General features: G+C 46.6%; 1 protein-coding gene across 1 annotated transcript in view; it reads right to left on the bottom strand.

The window, feature by feature from the left end:
• Positions 1-19,465, bottom strand: part of MEI1 (meiotic double-stranded break formation protein 1) — a 2,222,673-nt gene that overhangs the window by 1,297,702 nt on the left and 905,506 nt on the right. The window contains exon 14 of the mRNA XM_085599901.1: positions 3,919-4,060. Within this exon, the coding sequence (XP_085456027.1) occupies positions 3,919-4,060 (142 nt within the window). The remainder of the gene's footprint in view (positions 1-3,918; positions 4,061-19,465) is intronic.

Raw genomic sequence — 19,465 nt, 5'->3', positions numbered from 1 at the left:
ACATGCCATTGTAATAATGTTAGATCAAAACAGGAACTCACATATGAGAAATGGGAGTGGTGTCACAGACATTACTTGCAGTAATAGTAGTGTGCTGCTGCTGTGTTATCTTGTCAAGGCTAGACCTTTTGGCTTTGCTAATGCTTGCTTTGGCTGGTTAGCGCTTCTATCCAAAGGTTCTGAAGTTTTTGTTTTCCTCTTATTTCTGGGAGGGGCTGTGTCACATTTTAGTTGTTTGTGAAAAGGTGCTTTTCTTCTCCCCGCAGTTTTTTTTTTAAACTAATAGGACTTCTCTCTTTTCTTTGTGGCGTGAATTGTCCTTGAGTGATGATGGGTGCACTTTGGTTGATCCTGTTTTACGGTAGCTTTGTGCGTGCCCTTGAATGTTTGATGGCTTCAAGTCATGGCAGCTTTGACTTGCATCCTTGTTTTTACTTTCAGCTAGCTGGAGATATTTAAGAAACTGCATTGGTTGAATTATATAACGTAATAAGCTGTAACTGGGCAATGAAATGCCAAACAAATACAAAAAATTGGGATGTTTTGCTCCCTCTGGCCACACCTGACTTTGCCCACTGGCCCAATCTTCTGGTTATTCCCGCCCTCTGATTCTCCGCCTGCTCTACTAACCCCCCACCTGAAACCTGGCCCCTCCCCAGCCCCCCTCTACAGGCTTGACCATTGTATCTGAGCCTTTCAGATTCCTTTAGTTTGACAGCTGCTCCACACCAAATAGCGCTGTCCAGATTAGCTCCTTCCATATGTGTTTCTACTCTGTGTCCTTGTACTGTGTGCAGGCCGGGTCTGGTGGCGCAGTGGACTAATGCGCTCAAAGCAGGGGCCTGTGTTCTACCTCATGGTCACAGGTTCAAATCCTGGTGGGACGTGCCTTTCATCCATCTGAGGTCGATAAAATGAGTTGGGTAGCAATAAACATCTGTTATTCAGCGCCAAGATACCTATGGGTGAACTTGTGCTTGTATAAACGTGTGTGTGCATGCCATTTATTTCAAATCCCTATTGAGTGGCACATTTCATGCATAAACCAATGTTTAAACAAAACATTACTTTGCTGTTGCTCACAGATCTATTGCGAAAAGTGGTGTTGGTCCATCGGTCGTGACGTGGTGTCTGTCCAGCTGTCGTGTGGAGTGGCGTGTCGGTCCATCGGTATGGGCAGTGTCGGTCCATTGGTCATCCGGTGGAAATTCAGATTCCTGGTCCTTGTTACTTGTTGCATAGTAACAAACTAGCTGGAGATCTCCGCAATGGCCTACAGTCCAGTTTCCAAGCCTTGCAAACGACCCAGATCGATACAGAGCGAACACAGGACCTTCCAGGAAGCATGGGAAGAAGAGTACTTGTTTGTAGAATGTCCAAAAGAAAAAGCCACCTGTTTGCTTTGCAAAGAGAAAGTAAATGTTCTTAAGAGGTATAACCTGGAACGGCACTACAAAACGCGGCACTCTGGATACACTGCGAACTTCCCACTGAACTCAAAACTGCGATCTGCAAAAGTGGCATCGTTGAAGCAAGCTCTTTTTCCCAGCAGAAGATCTTCCTTTGCCAGATGAAGGAATCTGAGGCTGTAACAGAAGCGTCTTTCAAAATATACTACTTGCTTGCCAAACATAAAAAACCATTCTCAGATGCAGAGCTTGTGAAGCAATGTTTCCTTTCAGCAGCCAAAATTTTATTTGACAATTACACTAATAAGGCCAGCATTTTAAAGGAAATCGGTGCATTGCAGCTATCGGATTCCACGTGTGCACGCAGAATAGAGGCAATGGGATAAAACATCCAGGAGCAGGTGATCAATGCAGTGAGAGAGTCGCCGTTCTTCAGCATTGCCATGGATGAGTCCACAGACATAGGCGATGATGCCCAGTTATTAGTTTGGGTGAGGTATCTGGACCAATCACTTCACCCAAAAGAAGAGCTCCTGTGCCTTTTACCACTGAAAGGACACACAAGAGGAGAAGATATACTGGACAGCATGTGCAACTACTTTAAAACAAATGACATACCACTGAATACTCTTGTCAGCATAACAACGGATGGGGCTCCTGCCATGGTAGGCCATGACAGAGGCTTTGTATCTATGCTTAAAAAGAAGCTCATAGGACAGACTGTGATAGACTACCACTGCATTATTCACCAGGAAGTATTGTGTGGAAAATTAAAGCATGGAGAACTGAATAATGTCCTAAAAGGTGCAGTGAAAATTGTTAATTTTATCCGTGCCAAAGCTCTCAACCATAGACTTTTTAAAGCAATGCTGCAGGAATCTGAAGCGGAATATACAGACTTCTTGATGCACACTGACGTGCGTTGGCTAAGCAAAGGGAAGGTTCTGGAGCGGTTCATCGCATTGCTTCCTGAAATTGAACTCTTTGTGAACAGTAGAGGCCAATCGTTTCCAGAACTAACGGATGTGAAATGGCTTATTATGCTCAATTTTCTTTCAGATATTTTCACACATTTTAATGCTCTTAATTTGACCCTGCAAGGTAAACAACAGCTTGTGTGCTCCCTCATGAATGGTATTTATGCTTTTGAAAGTAAGCTTGTGCTATTCAAAGAACAACTGGATGATAGGGACTTCACCCACTTCCCAAACTCTTAGCTGTGATGCAGAGGTTTCCAGATGCACAAGAAATTCTGTCAAACCTAGACCTTGGTGCATGTCTTGAGGAAATTTCTGGGGAGATCAAACGACGATTTGCTCAATTCAGAGCCCTCACCCCTCTGTTCAGGCTGGTTGAAAACCCCTGGATGGTGAGTGCACGAAATCTTGACGTTGTTGCCCTTATTGGCATGGAAAGGGCTCAAGCAGAAATAGAGCTCATTGACATGCAGCACAATTCAGCCCTCGAAGCATCTTTTTTGGGGCAAGCACCCGAAGAATTCTGGAAAATTGTGCCCCCTGACAAGTTTCCTCTTCTTTTTACAGTGGCCCAGAAGGTAATTTGTATGTTTGGGTCAAAATATGCTTGCGAATGTTCATTTTCCACAATGGGACTATTGAAGAGCAAACTCAGAAATAAACTTACAGACATACATCTGGAGCAGCTTTTAAGGCTTGCCGGTTCCAACTTGGTACCCGATTACAGAAAACTAATCGGTGACATGAAATGTAAAATAAGTTCGTAGTGTTTGTCTTTAACATATCTATTTTTGGGACTCTGAAGCCTGTGCTGCACTGGCCATGTGCTGAATACCCGGTTACTGCAAATTGCCATGCAATCCCACTTAAGATTGCTATTGTCTGCTAATAAAAAAACATTATAAACATGTGCTCCATGTATTTACATCTGCTTTGGAAATACAGCATTGTCTAGTAAGGTTTTGAAACGGCAGTGATTTTTTTCCCCCCCCTATAGCCCCGCCCCCACTGACCCCACCCCCACCAGTGCGGCCCTCGGCCAGAAACCACACTGTAAATTTGGCCCCCGAGAGAAAGTTTGTGAGTACCCATGTCATAGAAAGAAATGAAGAAAAACTGAGTGGCACTCAGGGAGACTCCCTTCCACACGACGTGTGGTGAAAATCTGAGAACTGGCTCTGCTGAGAGTGTTCTACAGGGTGCTGTTAGCTGATTGGTTGAGACCAACTTTTGGTCTTTTTAGCATAATGAGGTAGATAGGCTGCTAAGATCTAGGCCTCAGGCCTTTTCCTTGGGGTCTACTATTATTTACCTTTGGCACTACTTTTGTATTTACCGTGGGACTCCCGCCTCGGCGACGGGGAATGATTCAGGCATGTGAATCTTTGAAAGATATCCCAATACTGGAAAAATATCACACCTCTCAGTGCTTAATACTTTGCCTAGCGAAGTAATAAAACCTGTAAAATCACCATTCTGTGCATCACCATACACATAACCTTTAAGACAATGGGGATTAAAGTGTCTCCTACCATCACAAGTGGGATGCAGAGAGAGTCGCAGATCCTCAATAAGAATTCAGCAAATGTGTCCAAAGTGTATTTATTCTCGGAATGTGGCACTGTGAATGCATTCTCCTGTGCAGATGGGTCAGTTCGACAATCAAGGGCCAACCTAAAGCAAGAACAGAAGGATACAACGATCACTTGAAATAGAAGTACATCTTCTCCAGCTCTTGGTCTAGATGTGTATCTTTGCATTTGATAATCAGTTAATTAAGTTTGTGGGGTTTTCAGGAGCCAACACCTTTGGTATGATGAGCCAAGAGAAGCCGTCAGGTGTTGAAGGCTTCAGTGGGTTACTGGTGTAGGAAATCGAAGCACTGTAGGTATAAGCTTACTCACTCTACCTTCACACCACTCTAAAGAGTGCAGATCCTGACTAGGGGTGTGCGAAATGCGCATAATTTGCTTTCGTGTAACTACACCAAATTTCGGTACAATTACACTTACATGAAGTGCAAATCAGTCATTTTGTGCTATATTTTAGCATGAAATGGATTTGCACGTCAAGTTTGAGGCAGGATGACGCAATTAAACAAAAGCAGAGTGAACAACAGTCGCTTACATTCTGTTGTTCCCATACCACAAATCTGAATGGCAAGTTATTACACAAAATGGCATAATGTTGCAATTTCAGGAACTTTGCTTAAGAAGCCTAAGGAACGCGTTACTTACCTGTAACTGCGGTTATCCAGTATTGGTATCTTTCATAGATTAACATGCCTGAATCATTCCCCGTCGTCTGGATGGGAGTCCCCGGTGCATAAATAAAGTAATGTCTCAGTAGACATATAGAGTAATAGGCCAAAGGCCTCACCTTAGTAACATATCCACATCCTTTTGTAAAAAAGGACCAAACTTTGGAGAGTAGCCAATCAGCTATCACCACCCTCTAGAACCTTCCTGGAAGGAGCTCTAGTCCCTCAGATTTTCTACCGCACGAAGTGCTAAGGGAGTCTCCACTGAGCTCTGCACAGCATTCCTTGTTTCTGGATTACCAGTGTTTCTTGCTTCGACTTTCCATTTTCTGGGTGAAGATCTTCAGTTCCCCATGGCAGATACTCCGAAGAAGGGCCTTTTCAGGTCTTGTGCTTCCTGTGGTAAAAAGAGACTTCATGTGGACGATCAGCACAAAGACTGTCTCTACTGCCTTTATCCGAACCACTCTTCAAAGGATTGTAAGGTATGTCGTACCTTTTCCTCCAAGACCCTTAAAGATCGTGAGGGGCGCCTCTTAATTTGGCTGCAGAGGCTTAAAGACAAAGACTCAGTATTGTCTTCTGAGGAAAGTGAGGGGTCATCCATCTCTTCACAGTCTTCTCAGAAAAGACCAAGGGTGGCTTCTCCATGCCCTTCGTCGCAGTCACCTCAAAAGAAGGCGCATAAAAAGTCTTCAGAGGTCCTTCATAAGGCTCTTGCAGAGAAGGTTTCTCCTCAGGAAGTTCTCCATGCCTTCAAAAAGCCTTCTTCCACCCCGTTGACGATGGCCTCGTCGACGGTGGCTTCTACAACGAGGAAATCTCCATCATGACGGCGACAGTTTCCACTTCTGTCGCGTCTCATTCCCTATCAACATCGACGACAACAACTCCATCATCGATGGACGGTAGGTCTGTCTCGTCGACGCTGAAAATCAAAAAGACATCGTCGACGTCCAAGCTGCCGTGGACGCTGCGATCACCGTCAACGACGTCGTCGACGAAGACTGTCCCGTAGAGTAATAGTCTAAAGGCCTCACCTTAGTAAATTACCAACATGTCGCGTGAGTTATAGTTGCCTGCACTAACTATAACGGGGGAATTTCATTGGTTTTTTATGAGTGAAATGTCCAGCTAACTATAACATGTGTGAAACCTATGGTTTTTTCAGTGAATTTTCAAGGTTTTTTAAATGCTAATTCCTAACTATAATGTGTGTGAAACCTATGGTTGTTTCAGTGAATTTGTACGGTTTTTTAAATGCAAATTTTTCTTTGAGATTTTTGGTACACCTATGTATAAAATAATATATGTACTATATCCTGCATTATGGAATGGTTAATTTTTTTTTTTATGCTACGCGCTCCGTACGTCATAAGTACGGTGCGCTTACGTGATACGATGCGCGTACGGTAAGCTGACGCTACGCGCTCCGTACGTCATAAGTACAGAGCGCTTACGTGATACGTACGTGACGTACGTGTACACGCATGCGCGTTGTGCGGAAGCAACGTCGCGGTTACGCAGAGGCGTGTAATGCGCGAGTGCGTCTTACGTACGCGCTCCGTAAGCACTCTGTAAGCGTCACGTTTGCGCATGCGTACTTGTTTACGAGCGCGTACCATAAGCTTACGGAGCGCGCACGGTAGGTCATGTGATCCACAAAGAACACTTTTCATTGGTTGAAACTACTTTCAGTTCCAGAAACTTCCCACACCACACCCATTCCCCTCATTACTGCTTGAGATCCCCTAGGAGAAGGAGCTGAATTGACATTGAGATACAATGGCAGAGCAGCAGACCTCTTCTGAGAGTGAGCCTAGCAGCACCATCATCAGACAGAGAAGGAAGAAACAAAAGGATTCTTTTGTGTGGGAGTATTTTACTTTTCCAGAGGGGCAGAAAAAGGTCAATGCTCCATTGGTCACTTGCACACTTTGTGACCGTGTTTTATCTAGAGGAGATCCAAGGAAGAAGTATTCCTTTGGAAATCACTCTATGAAGAGACACCTTAGGGATAAACATCCCAGGACCTTTGCTCGACATACTGAAGAAAACTCTTCAGTAAGTGACCGGAGCCCAACCTCAGAAGCTCAGCCGAGTACATCATCGGCAGCTCAGCTGAGCCCTTCCTCTGAGGTGGGAGCATCACCTTCTTCTGCTCCTCTGGACATTAACCCTCGATTTCGGAGGGTTTCAATGAGGTGTACAACGTGTTGTGGTCTTATTGTTTTTGGGGAGACCAGTGTTTCCCTTATTAACAATAAGATAGACCAGCACGTTTGTAGACGCTCATAATATTCCCATTCTTTCTTTCCTCCATCCCTGTATTAACCCAACGGCTCTTTTAAGAGCCAACCTTACCTCACAATTTTTTTTATTTTTTTTTAAGTTTTCCTTTTTGAAAAATATGTTTTGCCGTGCGCGCACGGTACGCGTAATCGCGGAATAGTTACGCGAAGTTCGCGGAATTTTTCCTCGCGGAATTTCTCTGTTTACGCCGTGCGCGTACGCTACGCGCATTCGGCGATTTTTCGAAAAAAAAATAAAATTAATTTTTGCCCTTGGGGGTCCTTCTGGGACCCCCTGACAAAGGCTAGGGGGTCAGGAACTGTCCACCCTGCCCCCTTTTCACATTCTCCACCTTTGTTTTTCACCCCCTCAGACTGCGAGAGACAAAATGGCGGCCGACACTTCCTGGTTTCAACCGATTCGAATGTTTACTGAGATCTAACAACCAATCAGAATCGCGCTCGTGCACGGCGGCGTGCGCGTACGGTAAGCTTACGGTACGCGCTCGGAGCGCGCCCATAGATATATATATTGATTTAAATGCTATTTTCTCAGGAAATACTGAACAGATTTACACGAGACCTTCAAAAGGCACATCCCTGACCTGAGGGCTACCTCTCTGCCAAATTTCAAGTAATTCTGTTCAGCCGTTCGGGCTGTAGCTCGGACTAAAAGTCCTATATAAAAAAAATGCATGGGGAAAACGCGTTTTGGGACCCCCCCTTTTTCTCAGCCCCCGCTTGACGAATCCCCCCGAGACTTCCAGGGTAGGAGCGGAGCGGAGCGCCCCACCTATTTTGAGAATTTCGCGAGGATTCGTCAATCGGCGCCAAAGTTATTCCAAATAGAATGTTGCGGATTTCCTATGGAAACACGGTCCTAACTATAACTATCTACTGGCGACCGCCAGTAGATAATATATATATATATATATATATATATATATATATATATATATTCACTTAAAAAACCATAGGTTTCACACATGTTATAGTTACCTGGACATTTCACTCGTAAAAAAACAATGAAATTTCCCCGTTATAGTTAGTGCAGGCAACTATAACTCACGCGACCGCAATCCTCTGCTGATGACGTCAGATATTACATCACTGTATTTAGACACTTATTTACCCATGTCTTCTTCCATTAATTTTTAGCTATACATATATTACAAATATTTATTTTTCAGAAAGACACATATGTCATCAGTGATGTAATATCTGACGTCATCAGCAGAGGATTGCGGTCGCGTGAGTTATAGTTGCCTGCACTAACTATAACGGGGAAATTTCATTGGTTTTTTACGAGTGAAATGTCCAGGTAACTATAACATGTGTGAAACCTATGGTTTTTTAAGTGAATTTGCAAGGTTTTTTAAATGCTAATTCGTAACTATAACGTGTGTGAAACCTATGGTTTTTTCAGTGAATTTCAATGGTTTTTTAAATGCTAATTTATGTATGTATTTTTTTTAATGGAATTTTCAGCTTGCGCGCACCGTGCGCGCGCTTCGCGAACTTCGCGGAATTTTTGCCGTTTTTTCACCGTGCGCGCAGGGTGCGCGCACTCCGCGATTTTTCGAAGAAAAAATAAATCTTTTTTTTGCCCTTGGGGGTCCTCCTGGGACCCCCTGACAAAGGCTAGGGGGTCAGGAACTGTCCACCCTGCCCCCTTTTCACGTTCTCCACCTTTGTTTTTCACCCCCTCAGACTGCGAGAGACAAAATGGCAACCGACACTTCCTGGTTTCGACCGATTTGAATGTTTACCGACATCTAACAACCAATCAGAATTGCGCTCGCGCACCTAAGGGTGCGCGCACAGTGCGCGCGTATAGATATTGATATGGTTTTAAATGCTATTTTCTCAGGAAATACTGAACAGATTTACACGAGACCTTCAAAAGGCACTTCCTTGACCCTATGGCTACCTCTCTGCCAAATTTCACGTAATTCTGTTCAGCCGTTCGGGCTGTAGCTGCGACTAAAGGTCCTATGGAAAAATGCATGGGGAAAACGCGTTTTGGGACCCCCCCTTTTTCTCGGCCCCCGCTTGACGAATCACCCCGAGACTTTCAGGGTAGGAGCTGAATGGAGCGCCCCATTTGTTTTGAAAATTTCGCGAGGATTCGTCAACTGGCGCCAAAGTTATTCAAAATAGAATTTTGAGATTTCCTATGGAAAATAGGTTGTAACTATAACTATCTACTGGCGACCGCCAGTAGATATATATATATATATATATATATATATATATATATATATATATATTCACTGAAACACTGAAAAAACCATAGGTTTCAGGGGCGTTATGGCGTTATAGTTAGCTGGACATTTCCCTCATACAAAACCCTAGAAATTCCCCCATTATAGTTAGTTCAGCTAACTATAACTCGCGCCCCCGCAATGCACTGCTGATGATGTCACATATTACATCACTCATGACATGGTCAGTGGCATCACTGATGACATCACTGTCGTGCAGTGTCCTCCGAGATCTGGACTTGATCGGACAGGTTGCCCTGATGCTGTGCCCACTGGAACTTCAGGTCCCACTGCAGAGCCTGCATATGCCTTCTGGCATTTTGCACGAGCAGGATGCAGGAGGCCATCAGGCCCAGGAGCCGGAGGGTCACCCTGACTGAAACCCGGGAGAGAGGCTGAAAGATCGGAATCATAGCCTGAATATCCCGGATTTGCTATTCGGAAGCATAGACCCGAAACTGCGTTGAATCCAGAACCGCTCCGATGAAGGGGAGCTTTTGAGAGGTACTCAGTTTCGACTTCGGCATGTTGATGGAGAACCTCAGCAAATGCAGGAGGTTGGCCATAGTCTGGAGGTGGGAGACGACTGCCTGGGGCGAGCCCGCCTTCAACAACCAGTCGTCGAGGTAGGGGAAGACTTACACCCCTGACCTGCGCAGATGAGCTGCGACCACCGCCATCACTTTCGTGAACACCAGAGGGGCGCTGGTAAGGCCGAAGGGAAGCACGGCAAACTGAAAATGCACCGGCCTACCGTGAACCGCCGGTAACGCCGGTGGGCCGACAGGACGGGGATGTGAAAATATGCGTCCTGCAAGTCCAACGCTACCATCCAGTCTCCAGGGTCGAGGGCAGCCAAGACCTGAGCCAGAGTCAGCATTTTGAGCTTCTCCTTCCAGAGGAAGGGGTTGACGTTCCGGAGGTCCAAGATGAGGCGCAGGCCCCCTTTGTCCTTCTTGGGTACCAGAAAGTAGTGGGAATAACAACCACTCCCTACTTTAGGCCCGGGAACGCACTCGATGGCCCCCTTGGCCAAGAGGGCCGTGACTTCCTGCTGGAGAAGTACCAAGTGATCCCCCGACATGCGGTGGCACCGAGGTGGCATGGCTGGAGGACTGAAAGGGCAGGGAGTAACCCCTGCAGATGATCTGCAACACCCACTTGTCTGATGTGATATCGCGCCAGTGGGGGAGGTGGTGGCGGATCCTGCCACCCACCGGCGTGGGGTGCGCCATAAAGCTCGGATTAGGAAGGTTTGGAGGTAGAAGCAGCGGGGCGGAGGTGGACTGACCCCCATGCTGATTTCCAGACCCGCACCTGCGAAAGCAGAAGCCGCGCTGAGGCTGGTTCTGCACAGGCTTGCTGAAGGAACGTGCCTGGGTGCCCATGACGTGGCCATGAAAGGAACGAAAACCATGAGTGGCCGGGCTCTTAGCAGAAAGACCCAAGGACTTGGCAGGCCCGCGAGTCCTTAAAACGCTCCAGTGCACTGTCGGCCTTATCGTCAAACAGTTAAGTGCCATCAAAGGGCATGTCCACGAGCGAACTCTGGACATCGGACGAGAACCCGGTAGATTGCAACCAGGCGTGGCGATGAGGAGCCACAGTTGTAGAATTCGCCCTACCCAGTGAGTCCGCGTTGTCCAAACCACACCGGAAGGCGAACTTGCCGCATCTTTACCCTCAGAAACAGCTTGGGACAGCACAGCGTGTATCTCCTCAGGACACTGAGGCAACACCTGCGCAACTGAATTCCACACCGCGTGGAAATAGCGGCCTAATAAGCAAGCGGTATTCACTGACCGCAGCCCCAACCTGGCCGAAGAGAATAACCTCTTACTGAACTGCCCCAGCTTTTTAGAGTCCTTATCCGGCGGGGCCGTAGGAAAAGCACTCTGTGACGTCGAGGCTTGGATGACCAGGCTCTCAGGTGTAGGATGAGTGGTCAGAAAAGCGGGGTCACCCGGCGCCGGGCGGAGACGCTGGGACATTATCATCCACAGGGGCCCCTGTGGCTGGCCGCGACCAAGTGCCCAACAAGACATCAGTGAGGGCGTTGTTAAAGGGGAGCAGGGGCTCCGACGAAGTGGACGCCGTCTGGAGCACCTCAGTAAGGAGATTAGTTTTGAGGGCCACCGTAGGAAGAACAAGGTTGAGTACCTCTGCTGCGCGACGGAGCACCATCGTGAAGGAGGCGCCCTCCTCCATGGTAGGCAGGGAAGAGGCAAACCCACGGGTCAGAAGAGACGTCGAGGTCGCCGGCGTCCTCCAAGTCGTCCAAACCGTCCTGCTCGGAGTCACACTGACGGGCAAGAGGGTCCTCGGACCCCTCCCAGTCGTCCTCCACCTCTTGCATGGGGAACAGACCGCGGCGGCCGAGCTGGAGCCGGAGAAGGAATATACGGCGTCGGAAACGGCACTGGGAACGACGCCGACCAGGGCCGAGCCGGCACCGTGTCCCAATGTGGATCCCAGGTAGGAACAAAATGGTCCTGGAACCGGGGCAAGGGCGGGACAAACGGCACCCACTGCGGCGCCGGAGCCGAGGGTGATGCCGGGGCCGGAGCCGGCAGCGCTGGACCTGTGGCGTCGGGGCCAGAGCCAACGGCGCAGGATCCTGTGGCGCTGAAGCTGGATCCGCCGGAGGCGCCGGCGGCTCCACAGGATCGGGACACGGGACCATGGGGCCCGAAGGCACACCGGCGGGAGCCCAAGGCCTAAAACGGCGGTCCAAGGTAGCAAGAAAGTCTTGTACCTGTTCAGGAGTTGCCGACGGACTCGGGTAAGGCGGGTAGGCCGCGGGACTCCCAGGCTCCAAAGGAGCCGCAGGGGCAGAACCCCCGTCCCCCTCGTTGGCATCCGAGGACCGACGGGGGGACGTCGGAGAGCGAACTCGCTTCTTCGACTTCTTTTTATGTCGTCGCTTACCCGAATCCGAGGGTGAAGACTTGGAGCCCAAGGAGCGACGACTGCGGCCCCGCGAGCGTTCTCGGGAACGGTCTCGGGACCTGGAACGGCGCTGGGACAAGTGCCGGACCTCCAGAAGCTTCCGGCGCCGTTCCCTCAAGGCCTTCGGGCCATGGCCCGACAGTCCCGGCAGGACCGGGAGTCGTGGTCGGTCTCCAGGCAGTAGAGGCAAACATCGTGGGGGTCTGCAACCGACATATTGCGATGCCAGGCCCCACAAGACTTAAATCCAGGCATCCCTACGTGCAGCAAGGAGAAAAGGAGACAAAAAGTCTCAAAAAAGGGTAGTCAAAAGTGACTAAGGTATGTGCTCTACCCAGATCTGCGCTTGCTGGCGCGGAAAAAGAAAGAACTGATGTCAGCGCGCATGGGTGTCTCCGTGATGTCATTTCGGCGCTAACGACACCAGCGACGGACGCGGAGCCGCACAACGCCACCTACTGACGCGCATTGGTACTGCTAGCAAAACTTTGCGGATCCAGTCTGACGCCTGGGGAATATTCTAAGGTAAGGAATCTATCACTAACGTGTCTCTTTCAAATACAGATTTCATCTCCGTTGAGGTGCAGAACGCGAAGGGAGGCTGATTTTGCCATCAGCAGAAACATTTAGTGAAGTGAGTGAAGAGGCAATATAACTGCAGGAAGCAAACAATGTGTAGGAAAGAGAAATGATTTAGTGAGGAATTTTAAGGAAGGAATAGGATTGGTTAGCCAGACAGTATAATATTTGAATGCCCCTCTGTAGAGACTACTACTAATCATTGTCTGCTCAGTGGTTCTTAACCTATGTACTGGGGACCCCCGAGGGTCCGTGATGCACACTCAAGGGGTCCGCAACTGCTTAGAAAATTAAATAATATTAAAAGATTAATAACATGTATATACATAAAGAAGCAAAATGTACAGCTGAAAAATTTAAAAGATTCTGTAAATGTAAAGGAATTTCAAATTGGAGGCTAAAAATTGGTTTCTTGAGATTGATTTGTGGGAGCAGAACAAGTACATCAAGCTGAACATAGTATGGAATATGGGTGATATTTATTGAATTTAGAAAAGCTCCAATGTTTCGATTAAAATTACATTTTTATATATTCATTTATAAATCAAATTAAATATTTAATCATTTATGTATTAGTTTGATGAATGCTTGTTTCTATAGTTTTGTGTATTGTTTTGCGGTACAAATCATTGACATTGCTTAAGCTGGGGTTCCCAGGTTCCAATAATGATTCAGTGGGGGAGTAATAATTAAGGGGATGATTACAAGTTTGGCGGTCCATAGGACCACCAAACCCACGGTGGTGTGGCGGCTACCGTTTGGGGGTTGGACCGGTGCAGGCCTGTTGCAACCGCCATTTCCCAGCAGTGTTGCAGCAGTAATATGCTGAGGATGCTGCTGCAGCACCGCCAAGCATATTACAAGTTTCCTCACTGCCAGCCTTTTCATTACAGTCGGCCCACCATGAAAAGGCTGGTTGAGGGAACTAAGGGGGGCCTACAGGGCCTCCTGGTACTTTAGGCAATGGGGATGCATGTAGGGGGGCACATGTTGTGTCCCCGTGTGCATGCACCCCCTTTCCTGCACAGCATGGACTGCAGAGTCCATGCCGTGCAGAAACGGGCTTTGGCGCTCTCACTGCAGTGCATTTTTCATAGGCATCGATGTAGGATCAATAAACGACCGCCCGCCAGACAACGATAAAACTCGGAATCTGGGAGGCGGCGGTGGGCTTTGGAGGTGTGGGAGCAGGGCCCTGCGCCCATACCACCAAAGTCACAATCAGGCCGTAAGTGGGGGTCCACAGAAGTCTAAAGGTTAAGAACCACTGTGCTATATCATTCCTTTCCTCAGAAGAACCAAGCCAAATCGGGCAAGAGGAGAAAGGCCGTAAGCACCAGCCCAGCTGGGGCTCAAGAAGCAGGCGATGTAACTGGTTATGACATGGCCACAGAAGTCGTCCCTGATGCTGTTGGTTATGTTTTTATTCCTTATTGTAACTAGTCCCATCTAGTGTCAATCATCATTCTGTTTTTTTCAGTTTCCCATCTTCCCTTTGTCTCCTTTAATGTTCGTTAAGTCCACATATTTCTTGTGTTATCTATATTTCCTGTTTACGCAGCTGACTTCTTCCTGCCTGTAGCGTTTTTCGCCACCCCATTGTTACAATGGCAGAGACCTTTACCTCGGTAAGCAGTCAAAATATCGAAAATAAAATTTCGACCTTCACTAATATCGAGTTTTAAATATCGAAGGGACAGAATATCGATGTCAATAATATCTATGGACAGAATATCGACCCTAAGGTAAGTATTTTTATATCGATGTTAGTAATATCGAAGTTAGTAATATCGATATCAAATATATCGATGTTACTAATATTGATGTTACTAAGATCAGCCAGTTGTGTCATAATGGAAGGCCAGGCCAGGGGTGGCATAATACATGCTGCAGCCCCTGGTAGGCCTAGGATACACCTATGCCCTGGGTACCTAAGGTACACTGTACAGGGGCCAATAAGGTGATCCTATCCAAATGGGTTATGCACCTAAAGTACATAGTATAGAGAGAGAACAGCAGGGCTGTGGGTCTGATTAGCAGGCCCACAGCCACATCTAAGTCGAAAACCAGTAAAGCAAAAGCAAAAAGTGGGGGTGAACATAGAAAGCAGACCCTACTCTCCTACACATTGGAGTTGGAATAGTAATTTTTACCCCTACGCTATCCAACACTTTCCCTACTGTTGCACTCTCTGGAGTGGGAATAGTAATTTTTACACCTTCGCTATTCAACACTTTCCCTACTGTTGCACTCTCTGGAGTTGGAATAGTAATTTTTACCCCTACGCTATCCAACACTTTCCCTACTGTTGCACTCTCTGGAGTGGGAATAGTATTTTTTACCCCTACGCTATCCAACACTTTCCCTAGTGTTGCACTCTCTAGAGTTGGAATAGTAATTTTTACCCCTACGCTATCCAACACTTTCCCTAATGTTGCACTCTCTGGAGTGGGAATAGTAATTTTTACCCCTACGCTATCCAACACTTTCTCTACTGTTGCACTCTCTGGAGTTGGAATAGTAATTTTTACCCCTACGCTATCCAACACTTTCCCTACTGTTGCACTCTCTCGAGTAGGAATAGTAATTTTCACCCCTACGCTATCCAACACTTTTCCTACTGTTGCACTCTCTGGAGTTGGAATAGTAATTTTTACCCCTACGCTATCCAACACTTTCCCTAATGTTGCACTCTCTGGAGTGGGAATAGTAATTTTTACCCCTACGCTATCCAACACTTTCTCTACTGTTGCACTCTCTGGAGTTGGAATAGTAATTTTTCCCCCTACGCTATCCAACATTTTCCTTACTGTTGTTTTTTTTGGAGCTGGAGTAGTAGTTTTATTGTCTGTGCTATTTAATATTTTTTGTATTATTTTAGCTAATGTAATATATAATTAATTTTAACAATATTCAAATTAAATGTAATTTTTTAAATGTGTTATATATAATTATTTAATTTTTATTCATGTTATTGTTTTATGTGTATGATGTATTTGTAATTTATAATAATATTTAATATTTTATACGTTATTAAAACAATTATTAAAACTGATTAAGTAAGTATATATATTATATATTATGGTGCCGATTACGATCCGGTAAAAAAATTCCCCGTACGACTCGTATCCGGTCTTTTTACCGTACGAATCGTACAAGTGCCGTACAAACTGCCAACTACGATTCGCATGGGAAAAAGTCCATACGAATCGCATTGGGAATTATTCCCCACACGTCCTGGGGTCGGAAAATGTGTCCGACACGTCCTCGGACGATTTACCATACGAATGTGAAAAATGGAGTCCGACCGCGGAATTACGATCCATCCCGTGCGTCCGATGTTACAACCGTATGGAAAAAACACCGTCCGCACCGAACTCCCATAGCAACCATAGAGACATGTGCCCGCATACGCGCCGACCCCCCCCCAGCACCCGTATGTACGCGCCGACCCCCCCCAGCCCCCGTACGTTCGAGTCGTACCCCCACCCGTGTATGTACGGTGCGTACCCCCAGCGCGTACCCTTGTACGTGTCGAGCCCCCCGTGTATGTACACCCTTGTACGTGTCGAACCCCCGTGTATGTACACCCGTGTACGTGTCGTACCCCCCGTGTATGTACACCCGTGTACGTGTCGTACCCCCCGTGTATGTACACCCGTGTACGTTCGAGTCGTACCCCCACCCGTGTATGTACGGTGCGTACCCCCCATACACGGGGGTTCGACACGTACACGGGTACGCGCTGGGGGTACGCACCGTACATACACGGGTGGGGGTACGACTCAAACGTACGGGGGCTGGGGGGGGTACGACTCAAACGTATGGGGGCTGGGGGGGGTCGGCGCGTACATACGGGGGCTGGGGGGGTCGGCGCGTACGTGCGGGGGGGTACGGCGCGTACCGGGCCACCTACTCTGGTCGTTTCACGCCGTACTTCGCTTTTCCGGCACTTTTTGGGTGCCGTGAAAATATCGCCGTCCGGACTGCTGTCGGTTCGAATCGTACTTCCTGGGTCGTGAAACACTGCCTGAAAGCGTCCCGACGTCACGTCGCAGCATTCCCGGATCACATTCGTACGTATATTTTCATTGGTCGCTGTTTCTGACGATTCGTACGGAAATGGTGTTTCCGTGCGAATCGTAATTCCATGTTTGTAAAGTTTTCCGACCGGGTACGAGTCGGACGGAGAAAACTCTCCGACCGACGGTTCGTACCCGGTTTTTACCGGATCGTAATCGGCACCAAAATGTATATGTTTAATTAATGTTTTATTAAATTATATATATTAATTATTAAAATTAATTATAAAATATATTTGATTATGTTTATTTTATTTATAAGTATTATTTGGTTTATTTAACATATTTATAACTAAAAAATACCCTATATTTTTAAAAATGATATTTTTGACATTCTATATTTTATTTTCGATATTTTTGTACTTACCATGTTGTAGATAGGATGTCGATATTCTTGACATCGATATTTTTGCTCTGATATTTTTGTAGGTCGATTTTTTGACCTTCGATATTTTGTCAGTGATCCCTTTACCTCACCCCTATTGTACATATCTATGCTCCATCTCTATGAAGGGCAGTACACAAAGGGAGAATGGTATGGCCCAAAGCTTTCAAATTGTCAAAGTTTAAAAACTGTATGAAGCAAGCGGAAAGCAATTTACTAGTTTTTATTTAGGGTTGAACAGAAGTGAAGCAATGGATTGCTTAGTCAGGCACTAGATTTGTTTGCCTCTAAAATGCCCTTTTAAGAGTACCTATTACTTTTTTCCTCATTTCAGGACAGTCCACCACCATTGATCCCAACTTACCCCATAAGACTGAAGCAGCCTCCACCCATGCCATTCCTGCATGTGCTGCTGGTAAGTCATGTTGAATATTTTCTGCCTCTAAACTAGTATGCATTAGGGCCTTCTGTATTTGCTTTAACTTCCCCCATTCTATTTTAGTGTCTGCTTTGACCACACAAATTTGTCTCCTTGTCTTTTCCTTCATATTCACCCAGTTTCCGCTGTTGACTTCCTCGTGTTAACAGAAGATTGTTGGTTACATATAGAGGAACACAGGTATACTATCTACACACAATGCGATTCCGATCCGTTAAAAATATTCCCCGTACGAATCGTATCTGGATTTTTTTACTTACGAATCGTACAAGTCCCGTACAAACTGGCAAGTACGATTCGTATGTAAAAAAATCCATACGAATCGCATTGGGAAAATTCCCCGACACGTCCTCGGGTCGGAAAAAGTGTCCGTCACGTCCCTGGAAATTTTTACGTACGAATCGGGAAAATGAAGTCCGAGCGCGCAAGTACGATCCGTCCCGTCCGTCCGAATGCACAACCGTATAGAAAAAACACCGTACGGAGTGAACTCCCATAGCAACCATGGAGACGTCCAAACATGTGCCCGCATACGCGCCAAACACCACCCCCCAGCCCACCCCCCCCAAGTACGCGCCGTACACCCAGCCCCCCCACTTATGCGCCGAACCCCCAGCCCCCCATGTACGCGCCGTACCCCCCACCCCCGTATGTACGGAGCGTACCCCCACCCCGTAGGTACGGAGCGTACCCCCACCCCACCCCGTAGGTACGGAGCGTACCCCCACCCCCGTATGTACGGTGCGTACCCCTCGTATGTACGGTGCGTACCCCCACCCCCGTATGTACGGTGCGTACCCCAAGGCTGTGTGATGTCATGAGTCATGATAGCACAGCATGACAGGATAACACAATATGTCCTTTTCATTCCTTTCCAACCCTTCATAGTTTGTTTTTTCTGATCTTCTCAGATTCCTGTCCCAATATTATGAAAAAATATATATTATACAGCGATGAATGGTTGACTACTTACTTGGTTCATTATATCTTTCAAAGTGATACTTTTGGTTAGTAAATAAGATAGATAACCCACCATTTGTAATATATATCTTTTGTAACTTCTGCAAAATAATATGATGGCTACTTACAGCAAGTATCTAAATATGTGTGCTATGTTTTTGTCTAGGAACAGAAGCACTCCAGGCTCCCATCGAGGAGGGCAGGGACCACCGCCTAGTGGAGGGAAAGGAGTGGCTGTCAGGACAAGTGGTAAGTAATTTTCCTTTCTCAATGACAACTGCTGCCTTTGTTAAGGTATTACTCCCTTTCTTCCAAGCCCACTTAGAAATCCTTTCATAAGTTATCCAGCCTCTTATGTTTCTCTCTCATCCTCCCTACCACTCAATTGTCAGAAGAAAAGGTGCGGTGCCCAGTTCCCACTCGTCTATAATTTTTCTGTCCCACACAGTCCATAAATTGCAATCCCATCTGGGCATGTGCCACATTTTTCCCACAGTTTCTGCCTAAGAGACTATTTATGTGGATTCAATACTGTTTCATCTTCTACCTCTCATTAGCTATATGACTATGCCTTCTAGTATATGAGACCCAACCAGTCCATAGCCAAACATAAATAAACGTATCCCAAGGCTTTCTGTTTATCTTACCTAACCTTAACCTACAATGTGACTTTCTTGCCCCAAAGACAATGAAAAAAAATATTTGTAGAGAATTATTTGAATGGAGGGTGTAGTGTGGAACAGTCTTGAGTCATACTCCAGGTGGGACTCAGGAGGGAATAGGGAGAATAAGAGTAGGATTGTTGGAATTTAGGATGACACACCACTAGATATCCAAAACAACATGCTGCCCCTCCAGGATGTCTCCATT

The sequence above is a fragment of the Triturus cristatus genome, chromosome 4_2 (genome assembly GCF_964204655.1).
Source record: "Triturus cristatus chromosome 4_2, aTriCri1.1, whole genome shotgun sequence".
Classification (NCBI taxonomy): domain Eukaryota; kingdom Metazoa; phylum Chordata; class Amphibia; order Caudata; family Salamandridae; genus Triturus; species Triturus cristatus.
Note: the sequence above shows the minus strand (reverse complement) of the source record. Positions and strands in the feature narration are given on the sequence as shown.